At 36.7% G+C, this 22,763-nt stretch overlaps 1 protein-coding gene across 2 annotated transcripts; it reads left to right on the top strand.

Moving 5' to 3' along the window:
• The first annotated feature begins 2,239 nt into the window (after positions 1 to 2,239).
• On the top strand, positions 2,240 to 19,624 carry LOC148843998 (uncharacterized). 2 transcript variants are annotated; one of them, XM_088957016.1, is made up of 9 exons: positions 2,240 to 3,785; positions 7,333 to 7,542; positions 7,711 to 7,813; positions 8,340 to 8,419; positions 8,518 to 8,595; positions 13,450 to 13,541; positions 18,088 to 18,199; positions 18,566 to 18,691; positions 19,204 to 19,624. In XM_088957016.1, exons 1-9 carry the CDS (start codon positions 3,486 to 3,488, stop codon positions 19,327 to 19,329), a joined length of 1,227 nt encoding a protein of 408 aa, XP_088813142.1. In that variant the 5' UTR covers positions 2,240 to 3,485; the 3' UTR covers positions 19,330 to 19,624. The 2 variants fall into 2 exon arrangements, with proteins under 2 accessions (XP_088813142.1, XP_088813141.1); XM_088957015.1 differs by having other exon boundaries at positions 3,172 to 3,785; positions 7,267 to 7,542.
• The last annotated feature ends 3,139 nt before the right edge of the window (positions 19,625 to 22,763 follow it).

Here is a 22,763-nt window from a genome sequence, read left to right on the forward strand (position 1 = left end):
GGCAAAAATAGTACTTACCATTATACTGTAACATGTTAATATATATATTTCAGATTACATGGATTTTATATGAATGACATATCAGATAGAAAATTAGAAAACATAAAATAAAAAAAAATTGATAATTAAAGTTAGTATTTTTTTTTTAAGTGTTAATGAGATTCATAATGGTTTCATAAAAGCATATATGCATATTTTAATTTTTCCATGGAGTTTCTGGTTTGTATTTTACATAAGCTATTAAAATATTACTTTTATGTGTTTATACCTTATTTATTATATATTATTAAGAACCAGGCTTTTTGACAATGTCATTCTACCATTCTCATTTTTATTAATGGTCATATCATACATATATTTGCATGCACATAAACACATGGCAAACTTCTTCTGCTAGTTTTTAACATGAATCGAGGTATTTGAGAGGGGTAATATCGAAATTTAAAAATCAGGATTTTTGACAAATGGCATTCTACCAATCTCATTTTTATTAATGGGTGTCATAGACAGATTTGAAACTTAAGCTGTGTTTGGTTGCAGTGCAAATTCATTTGCACTGATGCAAAATTATGGTAGTCCAAATGATTTGATTGCAAATTTTGATTTATTTTTGTTTCAAATTTTACCTTGCTTTATTTGGTTGCATTAAAAACGAAGTAAGATAAGACTTAAACATAATAACCTAAATTTCAAAACAAAATTAAAGCGAAATTTACATCTTTTTCATTTGCACTCCCATACATTTGTACTAGTGCAAACAAAATTGCAGCGCAACTTAGGTGCAATATAATATTTGTATGGATTTAATGGAAATTTCCCTGGTGTCTATTCATGCTTATCCTAATCAAGGGGTGCAACTTGGATTGGCCCAAGTTAGCATTTTATACTATTTCAGGACTTGGGGCCCACTCAAATTTTGACCAAGTAACATCTCCCTCACATAGAATGTATCCCTAAAATGTTCCACAGCAAACCCTAACCGTGTACTGGGAACATCTCCCAATGACGAGATGTTCTCAATACCCATTGAGATGTACATGCTAAACACTCTTGGGGTGTACTCTGTGGGGGCAGATGTGAACAAGCTTCACTTATCCTATCAATGCTCTTAATATGCAAAATTTGTGTTTTTTTGAGTGAAACTTTTGTTATGTTTTATTTATTTATTTATTTATTTTTTTAGGGGGGGTGGGGTGGGGCGAGGTTGTTAGTTTGACAAACAAAACCTATTACATTGCATATCAAAGCTTTAGAAAATTGAACTCCTACTACATTACATATCAAAGCTTTAGAAAATTGAAATAATGTGATTCTTTCTTAACTAATGTATCAACCACCCTGAATACAGTTACGTATAGGTTGAACATTGATTATTGAAATCGAAGTTGACTATTGATTGTAAGCCAAGGTCCAAGGAGCAAGTTGTCCAAATCAGTTATTTTAATTCGTCATTGACATGAGTAGGACCAGTGATTTTTTCACAAATTTGGTTTTGGTCAACCTCTAACCCATCTTATTAAAAAATCATTAATTTTTTAACTAGTGTATCAGTGACCCTGAAAACCGTTATGTATGGTTGACATGCAGTTATAAGTTGCATTATTTTGAAGCTTGATTATAAGCCATGGTTGGCAACAATTTGTCAAAAATCAGCATCTATTTTTCTTCTTTGCTATTTGAATCTTTAAGTACAAGTATTTTGTTTTCTATTTTTCCCTTTTCATCTTCAGTTCTTCTTGAGTTCCTGGTATTTTTGTTAGCCATCGAATCTGGACTGCGAAAAATTTTTAGCCACCGGATTCTTTAATTTTTAAGTTCTTTGTTTAAAATTTGTACCTAAATTTTATATGCATTTGCACAAATGCATAGGAAAGATCGAGAGTAGCAAGCGAATTCGATTTTAACCGAATCAACCGAAGTAACCGAAAAAAAAAAAATTCGGTTCGGTTTGTTCGGTTTTTGCAAACTTCGGTTTCGGTTCGGTTTTTCAAATAGGTATATCGGTTTTTGAAAAATCGATTTATTCGGTTTGGTTTTTAACCGAACAAATCGAATGTTCACCCCTACTTGACTTGATTAAAAATACATTTTTAAAAGTAAAAAATAAAAGGGTAAATTTTTTAAACTACGTTTAGTTAATTGATGTACCCTTAGTCAATCTGAATCTCAGTATAGTGATAATCAACGGTCTCAACTTGATCAAGCTTACAAGAAAAATACATACAAATAAGAAAGAGACGGAGAGAGAGAGAGAATATGATGATACTTGGTAGTTCTTCAAGATCCCAGTTTTAGATCCACTTGTAGACCTCGATTTCTGTGATTACATTGAGCTGGATTCGGCGTCGACACATTTTCATCTTTAGATAATAGAGGATCAGTTCCTCATCGGTGGGGTGGAATCGGAACCTAGGACGCCAAGCCTTTGCATCTCCAAAATCATCAGAAGACAGCAGTGTGGAATCAGAACCCAGGAGGCCAAGCCTAATATTTTGCTCTATTGTCGATAGAAGAATGAATCAACAGAAAAATCAGGAAAAAAAACACTCAAAAAATTAAGTCAAAACTGTACGAAAGCCCTCTTTCTATTTTGCATCGAGACTCTCCTGCAAAAAACTCTAGTTGCCTAACCTAATCCAATCCAACGAAAGTGATAATAGAGAAACATAAATAAACGTAGCTTCCTCCAACCAAAACCCGTTGCCTGATGCGGAACTAGTAGGATGGGTGTGCTTTAGAAGAAGCGCCTGAAGGGGTCTCCGATTGAGGAGATGGCTGAACGGGATGTGGTGTTTTAGAAGAGCGCTAGAGAAGAGTGGCGGTTGCAGTGGTTTCAAAGAGAATGAGAGGGATGCCAGCCTCTGCAGTTCCGTAGAAGAATGGCGATTCTGGAGAAGAACGCCTGAGAAGAGTGGCGATTTTGAGAGATCTACAGTTCTAGCCATAAGGAGTCTTGTCCGATCCAAGTTCCAGTGGTTTTGGTAGTTACGGCGAAGAGAATGAGAGGGAGAGGGAGAGATCAAAGTAATCTACCATGGAGGAGGGTAAAATAGTCTTTTTAATATCTATCTTGACAGACGTTAATGACAAAACAGTAAGGGTATTTAACCAAAATAAAAAGTTAAACCATTCGTATCATAAATTGTCCCTCTTCATTCTCTTTTGCGATTTGGCATTATGGATGTGTTGAACGGGTGAACTTTGTTCTCTTCTTTGTCGCCACCAAACAGAACCTTAAACTGAAAAGAAAGCATAAAATGCGTTCTGTCTATTCTTTTCTTTTCTTTCTTTTTTTTTTTTTTTTTGAAAAGCGTTCTGTCATTTATTAAAGAAATATAAGTAGCCATGGGACCATTGCAGTCTCGCTTTTCCTCCTCCAAAACCCATTAAAACCCTTACGGAGATATTAGAGGCTCTGTACACCAGCCTTTGTTTTTGTCGCGGTTGTTCATTCTCTGATATCTTTCGAGGTTTCTGTATTGCCCATGGAAGCACTTTCGAGCTCAGTTTTTTCTTCGAGGCTCATAGAGAGTTACCTGACTGTTCAATCGGCTCCCTTTTCGATCAAAGCCTCGACAAAGCCAAGTGGGTCTATCAGAATCTGCGAGAATTTGGAAACAAGACGGTTTTCTTGGAAGGATCGGGGTGCGGGTAAAGTATTACCATTTGGGCTTCGAGTTCGAGCGCTTACTCGGGAGATTTCAGACGAGGGAGGAGAAGAGGGGACATCGGGAAATGAGATTAGTTTGATTCCTGAAGAAGGTTCGTCTTCATCTTGGTTAGAGGTAATTTTGATGCAAAAATTCTACCTGCTATCTAGTACTTCCTTTGAATGTTTATTATTAGTTTCTTCGTGGAAGTTTGCAATTTTGATAAATGATTATTTGTTTAGATTAAGATGGAGAATGATTATGTCCATTTATTTGTTACTTTTGCATTGCCATTAGCTTTAGTACTCAATGGATTCGTGGTCTAGACTATAATTTGAAGCAAACATGCAGAAGAAAAGAAAAAACAGTATTTCAAGTCTTTATTTTCATGTTTGGTTTTAATATGTTTTTTTAATCGGTCTAAATTGAATAAACAGCTCCAACTTTTTAAATCTCTTTTGGCATCGGTTATAGCACCTTGATTCATAAAGTGGATTCATGGGTTGGAATGAACTGATGAATATAAATAATAAGATTGTGATTATTTTTTTTTTCTATTTTGGCTACTGAGATTATGATTATTTTAGTGCACGAATGATCCCTCCTTTCCTTCTATTCTTGTTGTAGTACGCAGATAGTAGAAATCATAAGATTCATGAATCTGATCTTAGGATTCAAACAGTAATCATAAGATATTTGCGGAAAAAGGATTCATACGTGAGATTTGAATTGGGTCACTTGGATTCATGATTTGGATCATTAATTGTATCATAGGTTGCAAGATTTTGACAACTATGCCCTAAGTCAGAAGACTAGCCATGGATAATGCTGATTTTGTATTCCCACTAGAGAACTAAAAACAAGGATAGAAGGAATGGAGGGAAATGAAGGGGCAAGTGAAGGTGATGAGATCCACTTCAGTGACAAGGAAAGAAGTACTGAAGTCTTGTGGAGCCATGAATCATATTTTCTTGATTTTGATGAGTAACAGAAACTTTGTTTATTATGGGCAACAAATATGTACTAGACTGGAGCTATGAATCATATTTGTGGTGGTATTTGTAGAAACGCCTTTGATTTCTTTCTCTATCACAGATTGAGGAGCTATCAAGTAAGAGCTTTGAACAAGTTTGCCTCCATTTAATGAGGATTCTAGTAAGCAGGAATGGGATTCTTAGGAACCACAATATTGTGAATTGAATAAAAAAACACTTATTTTAGGCCAGGACCACACCAATAAGCACTTATGTGCATTTGGGAAAAAAGCCAAATAAGTGCTTATGTCAGAAAATAAGCCTGTTTTGAAGAAGCCAAATTTTTTTGGCTTATCTTTAAGTACTTTTTTAGTAAGTGCATATTACGTTTCTGGCCTGTCCTGGCCCACCATGTAATTTTCAACATACTTATACTACCCCCATTTGAAAGAAGCACTTTTTTCACCAAGCACTTGTAAGCACTTATTTATCCAATAGGCACTCCTAAATTGGGGCTTACTAATCTTATTGCTTGTTTCGGTGATTTCAAACTGTTGTTGACCCGGGTGGTTGAACTATTCGAACTGTCACCTGGCGTGCGTGAATTCCGATCCAAGTTAATCCCAAACCCAGAACTTGTTCAAAAGCCATTAGCTTGGTAAAAAAACGCTGAAGGCTGGAAATATGGTAGGATTGAGGGATCAACTTTTCTTGATACTTGAAGGTCCTTGGTGTTTTTCATTGGGTTGCCCTGTTTTTTGGAGATGGGTTTGCAAATAAAACTTCCCCCCCTCATTCGAAAGTATGGGATTTGAAGGAATTGGGTCACTATAATTCCTGAGGTGTAATCAAAACCAATTCCATTTTATACTTTTAATTGACCTAAATTGCATAAACAGAAAAATGACAAACATTTAATTTTGATCATTAATAACATCAATAACAGAGGTCCTATTGTATAACTATTGTTATACACTTGTATACTCTTAAACCTTTTGATGAATATTATTTAATACATTGGTTTTGCAAAGAGAAAAAGATTGCCTTTGATGCTAATACACCTACATGGTCCTCCTATGCATCACTCCCATTTCAATTGATGGTCCATGTCATGGGTGGTCAATGAAAAGTTTACCAGTTTAACAAACATAGCTTTCAAATGTAATTGCTTCTTCAACAAAAAAAAGAAAAAACTTCATTTTTTTTTAATTTTTTGAGGCATCTCATCCTCTTTTTATCAATACAATACCGTACTAATAAAAAAAAAGGAATACCATAACTATTTTTAAACCTCTGTCCTATTTATTTTTAGCCAGCCAAAGTCTTCAATATGTTTAGCTAAAGTGGGAAACTGGGCTAAGCTATCAATTCAATCCTTGTTGGAATCTATTTTTGGGTTATTGTCATGTATGCTTTGGTACCAATATTCTTTGTGGCATGCTAGTTACTTATCCAGACAGAGAGGTCTTGGAATGGATTTTATTGCTTTATTTGGTTAGATAGATCGTTTTCTTTGGTACTTTAAAGAGGGGAAGCTTTCTGTTGATTCTTTATTCCCCCAAAACTTAATATTATTTCTTTCTTTTGATTCTTTATTTTTCTGAACACTTTGCTTATTTCATATTTTTTTGATGAGTAATAGAGAATTTTATTAAAGAAATATCAAACAGGACAAACAATACAAACATCATTTAGAGAGGCATGAGGTGCAACCTCTTTACATGACAATATACAAAGTGAATTTAAGTTACAACTGAGCCTAATACAGTTGATTGTTCCCTATTCATCCCTTGCTGGCTAAGGTATCATCCATCCCATTAGCCAACCTTCTAGTCCATTGATTCCTCAAAAACCTGTTTCTTGAACAAATATCACTTAGAGAGGCATGAGGTGCAACCTCTTATATGAAAATATACAAAGTGAATTCAAGTTACAATTGAGCCTAATACAGTTGATTGATCCCTATTCACCTCTTGCTTGGCTAAGGTATCAGCCATGAGCCGTCCCATTAGCCGACCTTCTAGCCCATTGTTTCCTCAAAGTCATGTTTTTTGTTAGCTACTTGAGCTTCTTAATTTCATCCCTGTCCAAATTACAGCCTCCGGTTCCTTTAACCACTCCATGACTAGCTTTGAATCCTCTTCAGAAATCAACTTCTCCAAGTTCATCTCTTTGCTATCTGTACACCTTGTATTACAGCGAGAAGTTCAGCCCTAATGGAGTCCCCTACTCCCACTGGTCCTGAGTACAAAGCAATGACATGCCCTTCTTTATCTCTAAAACCTCCCCTTGTTCCATAGGATCTGGATTGCCTAGGCTGCTCTTGTCAAAATTCAGCTTGATGTATGCAGGAGGCACCTAAACCAAGGTTGCCAACTTCTTAGTAGAAGAGCTTTTTGCCACCTCACTTCAGTTTATCCAAAATTACCCTGTTTTATCTCTAAAAGCTCCTTTGTTTATTTCTCTGTATTTCAATAAGCAATTTACACTATTTGGTATATGGGCAGTTGTACTGAATTAATGGGGCTTCACAATCTTTATCATTCTGCCAGATGGCTGACAGTGTTGTATCTTAGCTTCTAATATGTTTTTAGCACTGTACAGTTTATACCCATCTACCCTCCTCTTTTCTTATAATGTAGTCATTGCATCGATATAGAAAATGGCTACTTCATCATTGTTGTGATGGCATCTGTCATATTCTGAAGGGTAATTCAGTTCAAAATGGAAGTAGTGAAAAAGGTGAAGATGAAAATGCAAAGATAGTATTACCTTTTACAATTACAAGTGGAAGTGGAACAAGTGGAGGTTCAAGGGCTGGCCTTTTCAGAACACCAATTTCTGGTGGTGTTCAGAGTGCAACCTCTGCTCATGGTTTACCTCGACCAGCATTGGCAGTTCGCAATCTGATGGAGCAGGTAAGGGTTGTTATTATTGGTTTTATGTTAAAATTGTTGCTTACAACTGCTTTGCTCATGGTATGCATTAATTTCAGTTCCAACCAATAGAAAATAGTTAAATGATGGCTTTACATCATTAACTGCTCTGATTTCTTATCCTTTTTCTTGTTCTCTTTATGATTCAAGGCGAGATTTGCTCATCTCTGCACTGTAATGTCTCGGATGCACCACCGGCGAATGGGATACCCATTTGGTTCGCTAGTAGATTTTGCAGCAGACTCTATGGGCCGTAAGTCATTCAATTTCAAGATTTTGGTTTTGACATGCAGACCAACAATTTGATAGGTAGATAAATAGATTGTAAATGCCCTCATTAGTTAGAATTTTTCATGGTCTACCAAACATGCATTGGTACTAGGACCTATTTGATGAAGTTCCTTTTAGGAGATTTTTTACTAAGAAAACTCTCTCTCTCTCTCTCTCACTCACTCACACACACACACACACACACACACACACACACACACACACACCAGCTGAGATATTATAACTGGTGATCTGTGATATACTCTTTGCCACAAAAGTAACATTTATCCAGATGGAATTTCATAAAAATGGACTTTATAATCATCTAGTTCTATGGTTTTTTTTTTAATGCTTGTGGTATCCTACATCTGACCTGTTAAGCAGCTGGTCTCTCCTGTGTGCAGTTACCCTACATCAAAAGCATGCTTTTTTTCCTGATTTTCTATTTTCTTTAATATCATCAAACTTTGGACTTATTTACTTTAAATTTCTAATTTTTCCCTTGAAAGATCCAATATTTTCATTTTCACCACTGGCTATCCACACACGGAATCTGTTGGCAGATCCTAGATGTACGCTTGTTGTACAGGTTAGTGCTCTGAGTCTTGGCTCGGTCACTTAGTTCTATCTTCTTTGGGTCAATGGTCGTTCTCCTTCTATGATTTTGTTGACAGTTATATATTGTAGATACCTGGATGGAGTGGGCTATCAAATGCAAGGGTCACAATTTTTGGTGATGTTTTCCCACTTCCTGAACATCAGCAGGTACTTTTAAATTCATTATATTTAAGAATGGACTTGTCTGCAATTTAAATAACAGAATTCCTATGATCCCTCATCCCTTACCCCTATGTTATACGGATGGCAATGGAAATATGGAATGCAAAAAGATTTTGTAGACTCGTTACTGTCTTCTCAGTAGGGGCCTTTTTGGTCATATTCCTCTTTGATTAGCTCACATCTTAGGGGATGTTTGACAATGCAAATGGTTTTGTTTTCTAAAACAAAAACAATTGCCACAATACATTTTTGCTGATGTGGCAGTTTTTGTTTTTCAAAACAAAACCGTTCATATTGTTGAACACACCCTAATGTGATAATTGATATCACTTCTATTGATTGTTAGGAGCGGAATTCAAATTGAATTGATATTCACGTTATAAGATTTCGGGAATACATAAAGATTCCTGAGAATGTTGTAAAGAAAGAGAGACTAGATATTTTAATGCTGCAAGAAACAAAACTCTCAGAGATGGATAGAAGATGGATAAGAAGTATTTGGAGTGGTAAAGGATTGAGCTGGTCTTTTGCCCCCTTCTGGGGGATGCTTCAGGGGGAATTCTTACAGTGGATAAATGAGGTGGAGTGTCGGAGTTGGTTGGACAATTTTTAGTTTCAACAAAAAAAGTGAGTAATGGGAGAGAATGGGTCTTAACAAATGTTTATGGCCCTAACTCATATAGAGATAGGAACCTTTTGTGGGAGGAATTAGTTGCAATTAGGGGTTAGTGGGAGGGATAGGGGAGACTTCAATGGTATAAGATTTACAAGTGAAAATAATCTTTCTCGAGCATGGAATAAACAACACTTAAAAGAGATTATGGAGGAGAAGTTTGTTCCGACGAATCGGTGGAAGAATGGAATAAACAACACAAAAAAAGAGATAATGGAATAAATAACACTTCCTTGCTCTTTTGAAAAAAAATGGCTTGAGAGAAAGATGGATGAAGTGGATCAAAGGGTGCATTAGCTCAGTATATTTCTTGGTTCTAGTAATTGGAGCAGCTAGGGAATTCTTCCCTAGCAAAAAGTGGTTTAAGACAGGGAAACCATATTTCCTCATTTTTGTTTACCTTTGTTGTTGAAGTTCTAAGCAAATTGATTATCAAGGCTGATCTAGACAATTTGATTAGAAGTTAGAGGATTGGCAGGAATGAGGTTGTTGTACTTGTTTGCAATTTGGAAATGACATTTTTTTTTTGTGAGGACTGTGATGAATCTCACATGAGGAACTTAAAGCTTTAGTAGATGGGTTCCGAAGGATCTCAATGTTGAAAGTAAATTGGGGTAAGAGTTGTGTGACAGGAATTAACGTGGGAGAGCAAGATATTCAATTGGTAGTATGAGTACTAGGTTGTGAGGTTAAAATCTGGCCTCTAGTATATCTTGGTATGCCTTTGGGAGGTAATTCGAGATCAGAAAGCTTTTGGAATGTGGTGGTAGCAAGATTTGCAAAAAAATTAGCTGTGGAAAGGAAGCAACATATTTATGGGAGGAGGAGTGGCTTTGATCAAATCCACCTTAGCTAACTACCTAACCACCTTTAGAATACTGGGCAAAATAGCAAGGCAATTAGAAAAGTTTATGAGGGACTTCTTATGGGAACTGAATGAGGGGAAAAAAGACCACTTTGATAAAATGGGAGCAAGTGTGCAAACCAAAAGATCAGGGGGGACTTGGCATTGAGAATCTGATTACAACTTCTTATGGGAATGAATGGGGGGGGGGGGGAAGACCATTTTGATAAAATGGGAGCAAGTGTGCAAACCAAAAGAGCAGGGAGGACTTGACATTGAGAATCTGATTAAGAGAAATACAAATCCCCTAGGAAAATGACTTTGGAGATTTCCTCTAGAAGGAGATAGATTGTGGCATAGGGTCATTGGAAGCATTCATGGTGTGATGGAAAATGGCTGGGATGCAAAGCTGGCTGCTGGCATTGCATACTTCATCAAGATCCCCTTGGAAAGCAATAATAGAGGTATTGCCTACCTTTCTCAATTTAACTCGTTTTGATGTTGGATGTGGGGAGAGAGAGTCTTATTTTGGGAGGAACTTTGGGTTGGGGACCTGCCCCTTAAGATGCAATTTCGTACACTCTACTCTAGGTCCAACTACAAGGCTGAACCTATTTCCAAATTTGGTCACCCTTGGGAACATAGTTTGCACTGGGACTTTGGTTTTAGAAGTGGTCTAGGTTCCCTTGCCTGATGGCCTCTTCACTTGTGTTTATTTTTTTTATTAACCTTGTTCTATCTGAGCCTTTGGGGGTGAACTTCCCGGTAAGAGAAATATGGTGCAAACCTCCTATCCCTCCTAAAGTACAAGCTTTGTTTTGGGAAGTGTTTCTTGGAAAGATCAACACCTGTGACTTGCTACAACAAAGAAGGCCAAATAAGTGCCCATCTCCTCATGTGTGTTTCCTTTACAGGATAGCGGTGAGACCCTTCTCATTTATTAATCTCCTACTCATTTGTGTCTTGCATTTGGGAATTCTTTTGTTCTCTTTTTGGTTGCAGATGGGTTCTCTCGCAGGATGTGGTAGGTTTGTTCAACATTAGTTTCTTGAGGCAACAGAAAAAAGAGAGGAAGGATTATGTGGAGGGTAGTAAGAGCAGTGGTGGTGTGGACTATTTGGGAAGAAAGAAATCAAAGGATCTTTAGTGAGAAGAGTAAATCAGAGGAGGAATTGATTGAAGCCAATAACAATTAGGACATCACATTGGGTAAAGACTTTGGACTTCTTCTGTGAACTCTCAACCAATGATAAAATAAGACCTTGGATTGAAGTGGTACATACAGTTAGGCATGTAGAAAATGTAAGGATGGAATGGAAAACCCCCAGCTTTTAATAAACTGAAATTGAACTTTGGTGGCAGCTCATTGGGCAATCGAAGAAGAGTTGGCATAGGGGGAGTATTTAGAAACAACCAAGGAGAGGTAGTGTTCTTATTTTTGGGACTGATTGGCTTCTAGACTCAGTTCAGGCTGAAATATTGGCTCTATTACAAGGTTGGGACTTGCGGTACAACTTGGAATTAGGGAATTGGAAGTTGAAGGAGATTCACAACTAGTCATCACATGGACCAAGAAAATCAATCCAGCCCTTTGGAAATTGATAGCCTAGCAAAGAGGTTTAATTTTATTGTCATCTAGGTAAGGACTGCCAATGGGATAGCAGATGTGTTAGCAAAACAAGGAGTTGGCAGGCCTCTTTTGTTTTGGGCAAAGTTGTAATATGATGAGTAATTTGGAATAGTTAATTGCTTTAATAACCGTACTGAGATTTTGAATTATTAATGAATCCTTTTTGCTGATAAACAATACATAAAGATTCCTGATGTTGGATAACTTGAATTCTGATAGGCCTCAGAATATAAGGTTTTGTGGCTGCTTGTAGGTTAGAATTCGGACCTTCTAAAGGCCATCTTATAGAAATCTTGTGAGGATCTGTGGCTATGCAATCACAGCATGTTACTATATATCTGTAATAAAGAAGTCAATTAATGTACTTGTCTGGGTCCTTTTGTATTGAGTTTGTTCTATTAATAAATCTTATCTTACCTTCTTCTTCTTCTTCAAAATAAAAGAATTTTGTGTATCTCTGCACAAGGTAGGGTTATGTAATGTGTAGGTCCTGGTTAGAAGAATTGGAAGTTAAGGGGCCTGTGTCACCCAACCCAAGCCTTTTCCTATAAATCAAGTTCATATTTTATGCAAAAAAGGTTCCTCTAAAAAGACATCTTCCTTGATTTTTAGACTGTATTTAATAAATTCATGGAAGTAATTTTCAGATTTTTAGACTATATTTAATAAAATCCATTGGAAGAACATTTTGCTTGATTTTTCTTCCTTGATTTTAAAGATCTCTGGAAGATTTTGCATGCTGAAAATCTTCAAGATTTGGATTGAAATCACTAGTTTTGGGCCCAGATTGAATCTTACACCTGATCAAACATTATATTGAATCCATTCAAGATTTGGATTCTACTTTTCATACTTGAATCATACAATTCAATTGAAATTGTAAGTAGTTGTGACCAGTGTTTTAAAAGGCGTGGGAGGCGTACGCCTGGAGGCGCCTCCAGGCAAGGCACTCCCAAAACTCCCTGAGGCATATGCCAGAGGTGCTGACACCTCTGAGGCGTACGCCTCAGGTGCAAGAGGCGTACACCTCTTGTGCTTTTCTCATGAGGCGTGCTAGAGGTGTACGCCTCTTGCGCTTTTCTCATGAGGCGTGCTAGAGGCGTATGCCTCTTGTGCCTCATGCACATCTGATATGAAAATACAGAAAAAAAAAGAAAAAGAAAAAAAAGGAAAGGAAAGGAAAGGAAAAGAAAAGAAAGGGAAAGAAAAGGAAAGGAAAGAAATGAAAAGTAAGGGAAGGGAAGAAAAGATAAGGGGAAAGAAAATGGTTTGCCCCCTATTCCTTCGACAAGATACCCCCCTTTTGAACTACTGTTATGCATATAAAAGATTTTTATTAAAAATAAAGAAAAAATGAGATCCCCCCCTTCCTTTTCATCCTCCTCATAAACTCCCCCTCCTCTTAAGGAGGCTTACGCCTTCTTGTGTTCGGGAGGTTTACACCTCTTGCGTTCTGAATTACGCCTCACGCTTCTAGGTAGTGGAAAGCCTCATGTCACGTCTCCGCATTTTAAAACACTGGTTGTGACTTAAAAAAATGAAACAAAAGACTTGCATGTGAGTGTTTTGCTGGTGGTTTCAGACCCCTGCATTTATCCTCATATATGCTATATTCAGAAGAGATGGGAATTTGTATGAGAGAAACATGGATATTTGTGAATTTATTGTTTCTGTGGTTGACTGTGTTGACAGGAATGGGCTCATAAGCAGTATATTGCAAAACATCAACAAGGAGCTTCCCAGCAATGGGGAAATTTTTACTATTTCAGGATGCAAAACATAAGGTTCGTCATTTGTGTCTGAATTTATTCTGATTTGACAAGAACATCGTGAACACATTTCATACTCATACTGTTCAAAAACGTAATTTTAGTTTTTTTCCCTTTTTGTGTATTTTGTTTGATAATGAATGTAATATTACTCAGATAAGTAGGACTGCCAACCTGCTCTACTCAACCCAACGCAACAAGGCTTAACCCAACCATGTAGGATTGGCTTTACTCCTGTTTTGACAGTCTATCAAGAGAATGCCAATGTACAGAGAAGGAAAAAATAAATCAGAAATATGGAGAAGAAGAAACACAGTTTATGTGTTTTGTCTTGCAATCCTTCTTCTGAAGGAAAGAGCAAAACAATTTCACTATTTGTAGAGAAATAGAATATCATGCCCTTACTCTCAGTGATTCCCTTCTCACCCCTTGACACAGGTCTAAATTATAAGGAAAACAAGATCAATATACTATGAACAAGAGACACATGTCTAGTGATTTAAAAGGCACGCCTCAGGTGTGCCTAGGCACACAGGCGAGGCACATTTCAGGGTATGCGCCTCGCCTAGGTCCTAGGCGCAGTCCTTTCAAAAGTCCTAGGTCCGAGAACCCCCAACTTGGTAATGTTGTTCATTCATTCATCCTAATAAAATGTCTTATTAAAAAGCAAGTAAAACTATAAAATCATTATTTTTTGTGTGAAAACTAAGAATTTAAGACCTAACATGGACTTGTTTAGGCATGCCTTGATGGGCGTGGCACAAAGGCGGCTTGTAGAATCAGGAATGTGATATGTTTTACATTACATTAGCTACATGAAGGAATGCAATTGAGTGAAATAAGAGATTAGAGGTTTTAAATGCTTAAAAATGTTTTATATGTTTGATTTTATTTTTAAATTCTCATTTCATTATGCTTTACATAATTACATCTTATGTTTATGTATTTTAATTTTAGATAATAGTTTTTTTAAAACATTATTTTAAAATTTAAGTTTATATTTTTATTAATATTATGTTTAGTATTTTTTGATTTTTGACATTTTTTTTCAAAATTTCTGATATTTTTTTGATTATTTAGCATTTTTTTTATAATTTTGCGCCTTGCTTCAAAAAGGCGTGCGCCTAGCCTTACGCCTTGCACCTCATGCGCAAATTGACCCCTGCACCTTGCGCTTTTAAAACATTGATATGCCCAATTTGTAACAAATGGGTTGCCTCTTGAAAAATTGACTAGGTGTATTTAGTTTGTAAGAGAGGCATCTCCCTCAACTCAAAAGAATCCACAAAACGATTGAAGTTTATCAACTCCAAAGCACCATGGACCATCCCAGATTCCTCTAATAGTTGCTAATTCCCCCCACAACCCTTCCCTCTCTCTATAAGATGTAGGGCCATACACATTAGTTAAGAACCCAAACTAAGCCATCTTCCTTCCTTTTTAGTTTGACAAAGACTAAGAAGTTTCCAATTAGTTCCCCTATGCACTCAAAGCTTCTACAGTTACAATTTCCCCCCTGAAGACCCTAAAGGTTGTGAGAAGGCCCAACTTAAACCTCTAGCAGACTATATACTTCTTACCCACCTTCTATCCACTTCAGGAAGCTTTGACTCTTGACACAATACTATAGTTGGCTTTTCTTTCCTCAACATGTCCCTAATTCTTTTCCTTGAGCTATCCAAACCCCTTAAATTCGAACGTATTATTTTCATAAAAGCAAGTTCTAAGTAATCCTTTGAAAGTTTAACTTCCCTTACTATCTTCCCTTCCTAGAGGACCTAAACTCCCTTTATCATAATCCACTTCACACTTCAGTCTCTCCACCTTGCTTAATTTTTTCTTTCTTTTCCTACCTGACTTTCCTGCCTTCTTTGCCTGTTCATTGGGCTTTTGCTGGCCTACTCCATGTTATGCCCCTTCTTTTTCCTCTTTTTTAATCCTTCAATCTCCCCTTCCTCTGTTGGGAAAGGATGTGGAGTGTCACCTTCCTCGTCCTTTTCTTGCTCCACCCACCAACCCACACATACACGCGTGCGTTTATTGACATCAAATTGAAAGAATTTCATGTATTAGAAAAAAGTCGAAAGAATTTCTGGCCAAGATTAATGGCTAAGGACGGTGATTTAAAAGGCACACCTCACCAGTTCGTTGGCTTCACTTGCTCACTGAAGCCTCGAGAACCCCCTATTTGGTAATGATGTTCATTCATTGGTCCTAATAAAATATCTTCTTAAAAAGCAATTAAAATTATAAAATCATTATTTTTTGTGTTAGAATTAAGAATTTAAGACCCTAACATGGACTTGTTTGGGCTTGCTTTGAGGGGCATGGCACAAAGGCGGCTCATAGAATCAGTATGTTTTACATCACATTAGCTACTTGAAGTAATGCAATTGAGAGAAAAAGAGATTGTTGGTTTTACATGCTTGAAAATGTTTTATATGTTTGATTTTATTTTTAAATTCTCATTTGAGTATGCTTTACAAGTTATGTTTATGTATTTTAATTTTAGATAATAGGTTTTAAAACATTTATTTTAAAATTTAAGTTTATGTATTTTATTAATATTATGTTTAATACTTTCTTTTTTATTTTTTTTCCATTTTTGATTTTTTGGCATTTTTTATTTTGAGTTTTATTTTGATTTTTTAGCATTTTTTTTTAATTTTTGTGCCTTGCTTCAAAAAGGCGCACACCTCGCCTTACGCCTAAGGTGCAAATCGACCCCCGTGCCTGTTTTGCTTCTTGTGCTTTTAAAACACTGGCTAAGGAAATAATAAAATGCATTGGTCTAATTTTAGAAGCAGGCCAAATGTTTTAGAATAGTTGATACTATAGGTCTGAATATCTCCTTCTGCTACTAACCTTGATTTTAGACATTGACATCTACCTAGGTAATATAAACCACTATCTTTGTTTCTAGATCCTAATAAGTACAGAAGGATAAAAGTTGGGGAACAATTAATGGATTTGGTCTACTCACAAGACATTAGATCAAGAAGAAACTTGGGAATGCACAAAACAGGAGATAAAGACAAGAAGAATTAGGATGAAAAAATACTAATCTGGACAATTCAGATGTAGTTCCATCTGCCAATAGAGGTAGAAAATTAATTAAATAAACATACCTGAATGTTAGTTATGTGATGTAAAGGTCTTAAACCCATGACCCAAGAAGGCATTTTGAGAAAACTTGGGGAAACAAGACAAACAGTATCTGCTTTGGTAAGAATTACAATATTATTTAATTGGCAAAGCCTAGTGAAGTTTTATATATTCATCTTGAAAGATTTCAACTGCGTGAGTAACCTAACTAGATGTTGGGCCAAGATGATCATAATAAAAATGGGTAGTATGGCAGTGTTTTAAAACGCGGAGGCATGACGTGAGGCGTTTCACTACCTAGAGGCGTGAGGCGTAATTCAGAACACAAGAGGTGTAAGCCTCCTGAACACAAGGAGGCGTAAGCCTCCTGAACACAAGGAGGCGTAAGCCTCCTTAAGAGGAGGGGGGTTATGAGGAGGGTGAAAAGGAAGGGGGGATCTCATTTTTTCTTTATTTTTTAGTAAAAATCTTTTATATTAAGAAGAATAAAGATGCATAACAGTAGTTCAAAGGGGGGGTCTTGTCGAAGCAAAGGCGAGCGAGCGAAGCGAGGGGGCAAACCATTTTCTTTCCCCTTATCTTTTCTTCCCTTCCCTTACTTTTCTTTTATTTCCTTTTCTCTATTTTTCTTATCTTTCCTTTTCTTTCCTTTCCTTTTCTTTCCCTTCCCTTTCTTTCCCTTTCTTTTCTTTTCCTTTCCTTTTCTTTTTTTTTTTTCTGCATTTTCATATCAGATGTGCATGAGGCACAAGAGGCGTATGCCTCTAGCACACCTCATGAGAAAAGCGCAACAGGTGTACGCCTGAGGTGTCAACGCCTCTGGCATATGCCTCAGGGCGTTTTGGGAGCGCCTCGCCTGGAGGCGGGCATACGCCTTCCATGCCTTTTAAAACACTACTATGGCTATACAGGCCGCAATATGTGCACTTCTGAGGAGGTGCATGTCCTTTGTCATGACCTCTCCACCACCGCTACCACCACCTTGACCGCTATGACCAGCACACCACCAGGGACCACCTCTATCACTGTTAGTACCTCCTGACCAACCTGTAATTTCACTACCAATACCTCAATTGCCTTGGTCAATATTTCCTGAGGCTGCCAAGGATAATTAATCTATATAGACTAGGTTTGAAAGTGCTGAACTACATTCTACAAAGATGAGAAAACTTTGAGTCCTAACCAGCTTGTATTTAGTCTCAATCCAAATAAAAGATGAACTCTATGTGTGTGTGATTTGTAATAATTTATGCACTCAATATTTTGTAAATGTAGTGGCTGAATGGGATATCTCTGGCTAACCATTTTGAGTTTTCCTATGTTCTGAGAAGTCAAGACCTTGTGGCATCATAATCATTGACAGCATAAGCATGTGTTGTTTATTCTGCAAGGGAAGTCATTAGCATGAAATCTCTTTCTTAGCATTGTGGGCTTGATTTCTCCTTGTTTCATCCAGTGATATATATTTCATTGGAGGCTTTGGCACTGTTGCTTGGGTAGATGTTGAGGAATATGAGAGTCTTCAACCTGATAAGATTGCAGTTGATGGAGGGGAGCAGAATCTAAAGGTGAATCTCTTTAATGCTTAATTTGGCCAAACAAGCAGCATAATGTACTTTTGCTTATTCTGTTTGCCTAGTTTAGACTGTTTTTGGAAATGAACACTGTTTAAACTCCTAGTTATGCAGACTCCTGTCAATCTTCAAGTTCCTGAAATCAATTTCTTTACAGAATTAGATGTGAAAGGTGGAACCTAGAAACTTGCAGATTCCCCCCCCCCCCCCAAAAAAAAAAAAATAATAATAATAAAATAAAGAATCCATACTTAGTTCTGTTATATCCTGATCCGATACAGCCTTAGGCATGTTCAAGTGCCCCTTGATATTGATGTGAACCAATTTAAAGTATTCTTAAATATTTGATTGGTTTTGTAGGAACTGAACGCAATCTTCTCCAAACCACTTAGAGAGCTCTTGTCAACTGAGACAGAGATAGATGATGCTGCTCTCATATCAATTGACAGTAAAGGCACTGATATCCGTGTTCGTCAAGGTGCACAGGTATATATTGAATTCTGCTTCTTGCACATGCATCATCAGCAAATGCACACACATGCACACACAACTTGTATGAACAACTGTATTTTTGGATAATCTCTCAAACAGTTATTATTATCTGGTATATGATTGGATTGTTGCATTAAGCTTTTTGGTTTCGTTGTTACATTTTTTATTTAACATTGTGATGTCTCCTGCTTTTGTCATAATTGAAAGTCAATACGTATGGTGATTCTGACTCTCAATCTGTGAATTGTCATCATGAACTGCATTTTCCTTTTCTGTCCAAAAATAATGTCACGTATTGAATTTAAATGGTGAGGATTATCTAGTTGGATTATGGTTGACCTAAGAGGTCTCAATTCAGTATCCCATTAATTGGGTTTGCTGATGGATTATAGCACAAAGCATAGAGTAGTTTGTTACAATTTGCATTATGAATTTTGACGGGTATGATACTCAAGATATGTTTCAGATAATTGGAGCATTTCTTTGATCTGTTCTTTGTTTTTCAGTTCAACATTCAGAGGCTGTCTTTTGAAGAAGGACATGCAGTAGAAACATTAGAGGAAGCCAAGGCAGCCCTTCATAAACTAATAGGAAAAGGTTGCAGGTTAAGATTACATGATAAAAGTTGTTAAGTTGTTTAGTAGTATGTTATTCTTCATGACATGATAGCTCTGAAATCCTGCAAAGTGAGATGCATAATTTGGATTAGCGCCTCTATACTTGTCAAAACTAAAGTAGTATGTTTTTCTTGCTCTTTCTGAACTTCACTTGTAATTTTAAATGTGTGGGAGTCCATGTGTGCTTTCCCCTTCTAGTATTTCCTTTAGGAAGACAGAAATAAAAGGCTTGTTCTTTCCATTAAGTATATGAGTTCTCATAATGTAAGGTTCAAAACATTGTTATATATCATATCGAATGCTTGAGGCACATATGGATAGTGGAAAGATATGGATATACTTGGGTACATTGGAGAGTCTTACAAATCTCGTAAATATATTAATAACACTAATATGAATAAGAAATGTGCACTTTAATAGTTTATATTAAGAGAGACATTACAATCAACAACATTGGGAGTCTAGAACTTGTAGATATCATAAAATACATTAAACAATGTTTGAGCTTCCAATCTAAAAAATCCATTACAAGATGCATTAAATTGATGTTATATCAACGGGTTTGATACAATGTTTTAAAAATGGTCCCGGAGGCTGAATTGTTTTTGCCTCTAGGTCGTGGATCACGGTTTGACCATCTAGGTCGAATGGGTCAGATTGTGATATATCGGCATTTTTTATAACAAATATTTTATCAATAAAATGTATAATTATTTTTTAGATTTAATATATGTATATATAAATATTATTCTATGTTTAACTTACGTTGTTTAGTTTAATTTTTTATTTGTAAAAAAATGTTAAAAACTACTTTGGTTCCTTGGAATGCATAAATCTTACCAAGTTACCCAAAATAAAAAAAATAAAAAACCACCTCAATCAGATAATTGAATGCAAAGTCGAGAAAGGATTAACTGAATGCAATAACTGTTTATTGGGCTGTGGAACCAATGATAAAACTCCAGCCAGTGATCAAATACACCATGTATTTTTCACTGGTGTGGGGCATTATCGTTGATTCCACCAAGGTTCAAAGTATCGATATGTATCGGGTCGTATCAGCTAATACGTATCGTTCCGGGACCCCTTCGATACACCCCTATAGTGAGTGTATTTGTGGTCTGATCGGTTCAGGGGTAAAGGAGACCTAAATCGGCCTCCTTGAACCGGTTGCAAAAAAAAAGGCTTAAAAATGTGTATCGATTTGCTTGATACACCCCTTTTGGCGTATCGGGTATATCGATATTTTGAATCTTGGGTTCCACAGTCGGCTGAATAGCCATTGCGTAAGTTTGATCCAATGACTGAGTTAAACAAGTCAACAGTTCAAGGCTGAATGATGGTTTTTAACCAACTCAACATTTTTTGACCAAATTGAGAATTCGTCCTAAAATCAAGGCTGAATGATGGTTGAACAGTTTGACTGACTAGATAAATGGCGGGTTTAAAATGCTAGTTTGATAGATACATCCAATGCATGATAACGAGTGAAGGTGGGATGTTGGCAAGACCCATTATTTTTTGTGTAAACTTCTTAAACTACATTTACTGTTTAGCTAATTAATCAACTCTACCTTATTGTTTAACTATTATCTTAAACTACCTCTACTATATCTAACAATTGCTATTATTTTAAATTACCTCCCTCTCTTTCTCCATTAACACGATAATCTACTATTCACTGTCTTCTCCATTTGGATCCAGTGGTGGTACTGGTGAACACCGAACATCAGGGGCCATCACTCTTCCTCTCCAACACTGAACACCGAACCAACGATGGTGATTCTTCTCTCTTGCTCCTCACCACCACCGACCTCATTCTAATAACTGCCGTTGCAACTCAAACTAGTGGCGATAGTTGTTCTCCCATCCCATCTTTTCTTTTCTCTTCCATTCCTTTCCACCCAAATTTCTCTCATTTTCCTACCTTTTCCTCATCTCTTTTTGTATCCTAGGTTCCTCTTCACTCTTACCGTCCTCCCCTGTCTTGAATGTTCAATATTGAACTAGAGTTGTTCAATATTGAACTGGGGTAATTTAAGAACTTTGCCCTTTTTTTTTTTGATAGGTGCAGATAGTGATACACATCCCCCACAAACCACTCGAACAAATAAAATCTAAATCTAGGGGAGATTGCAAAGATTGAGGGAAACAAAACCATTAGCCAAAGAGAGCCTTATTAGCAAGCCAGTCTGCCACTGGTTAGCTTCCCGAAACACGCGCCTATAACTATGCTATCCAACTTATCCTTCAACTACAAGCAATCCAACACTATATTCCTTAGATTTCAGGGAGGGGTAATCTGACCTTTGAGGCAAAGAGATGACGGGATTCGGCCCCTTCTATTATGATTGAACAATCGTTGAAATTAGCTGCCAAGTTGTGACCTTCCCACGCCACCCATGCTTTTGCTGTGTTTATAGAAGAGGTGCCAAGGGAATAGCCTTTGTAATCTAGAATCTTGCCAAGGTGGTTTCTCGCAATAGCAATCACTGAACACAAGAAGCATCAAAATTAATCTTGATAGTGCAAGGATTCGGGGGTAGCCAATTTTTTTCCTCTCTAAGAATATTCAATTTCTGTATAAGCTCCCAAAATTCTGAGTAGGCCTTATTGAATGTTTTTAGATTCCTATTTTTCCATATATGCCATAGGATGTATACACACTTTTCTTTCAAGTGATTCTTCTCTACCAAATCTCAGCCTACCAATCCAATAAACTGGTATCAGTCCCATTTGCACTGGTAAGGTTCAGATTCACCATATTCCATATTTGGTTTGAAAAGACAATTCTTAACGACATGATTAAGGTCTTCCTCATCTCCACAAATACTGCAACTACCATTGGTATTCAAACATCTCTTCCTAAGGTTTTTCGAGGGAAGCTTATTATTCAAAAGGAGGTAGAGGAATACTTGTAGTTTTGGTGGGCATTTTATTGTAGTTTTGGTGGGCATTTTAGGTTCTAGACTAACAAATTCCAATTCATAGAATTCTCCCCATTGTAAGCTTGCCGCAATTTAACTTGTATGCCGACTTCATAGTGGAAGCACCACTCGAGTTCAAAATCCAAATTAGTTGATCTTCTCTTGGTTGCATAGGAATAAAAATTGACTTGATTTTATTCTAAAAATTTAAGGAACTAAATTTCAAATTTTGTTTTCTAGCCAAACTCCTCTCTCTAGTTTTATGAAATCACTAACAAGAGGATTTTCTTCTTCACATTGGGTTAGGGCTAAGCATTATGCTAAAGATTCTTCACCAAACCATCTTGAAAGAATGGTAAGATCCATCATATAGATGCCAAAAGGGTGCGGAGGGGGGGGGGGGCAAATCTCAAAAATTTCTTATCTTTCTTCCAACTAGGAATCATATTCCCTAAATTTAGAATACAACATTCAAGGATCTGACTTGCACCAAAACCGAACCAGATCTGAACCAAAAGAGAA

Source organism: Nelumbo lutea, chromosome 8 (genome assembly GCF_056320005.1).
Source record: "Nelumbo lutea isolate HS-2025 chromosome 8, American lotus-T2T, whole genome shotgun sequence".
Classification (NCBI taxonomy): domain Eukaryota; kingdom Viridiplantae; phylum Streptophyta; class Magnoliopsida; order Proteales; family Nelumbonaceae; genus Nelumbo; species Nelumbo lutea.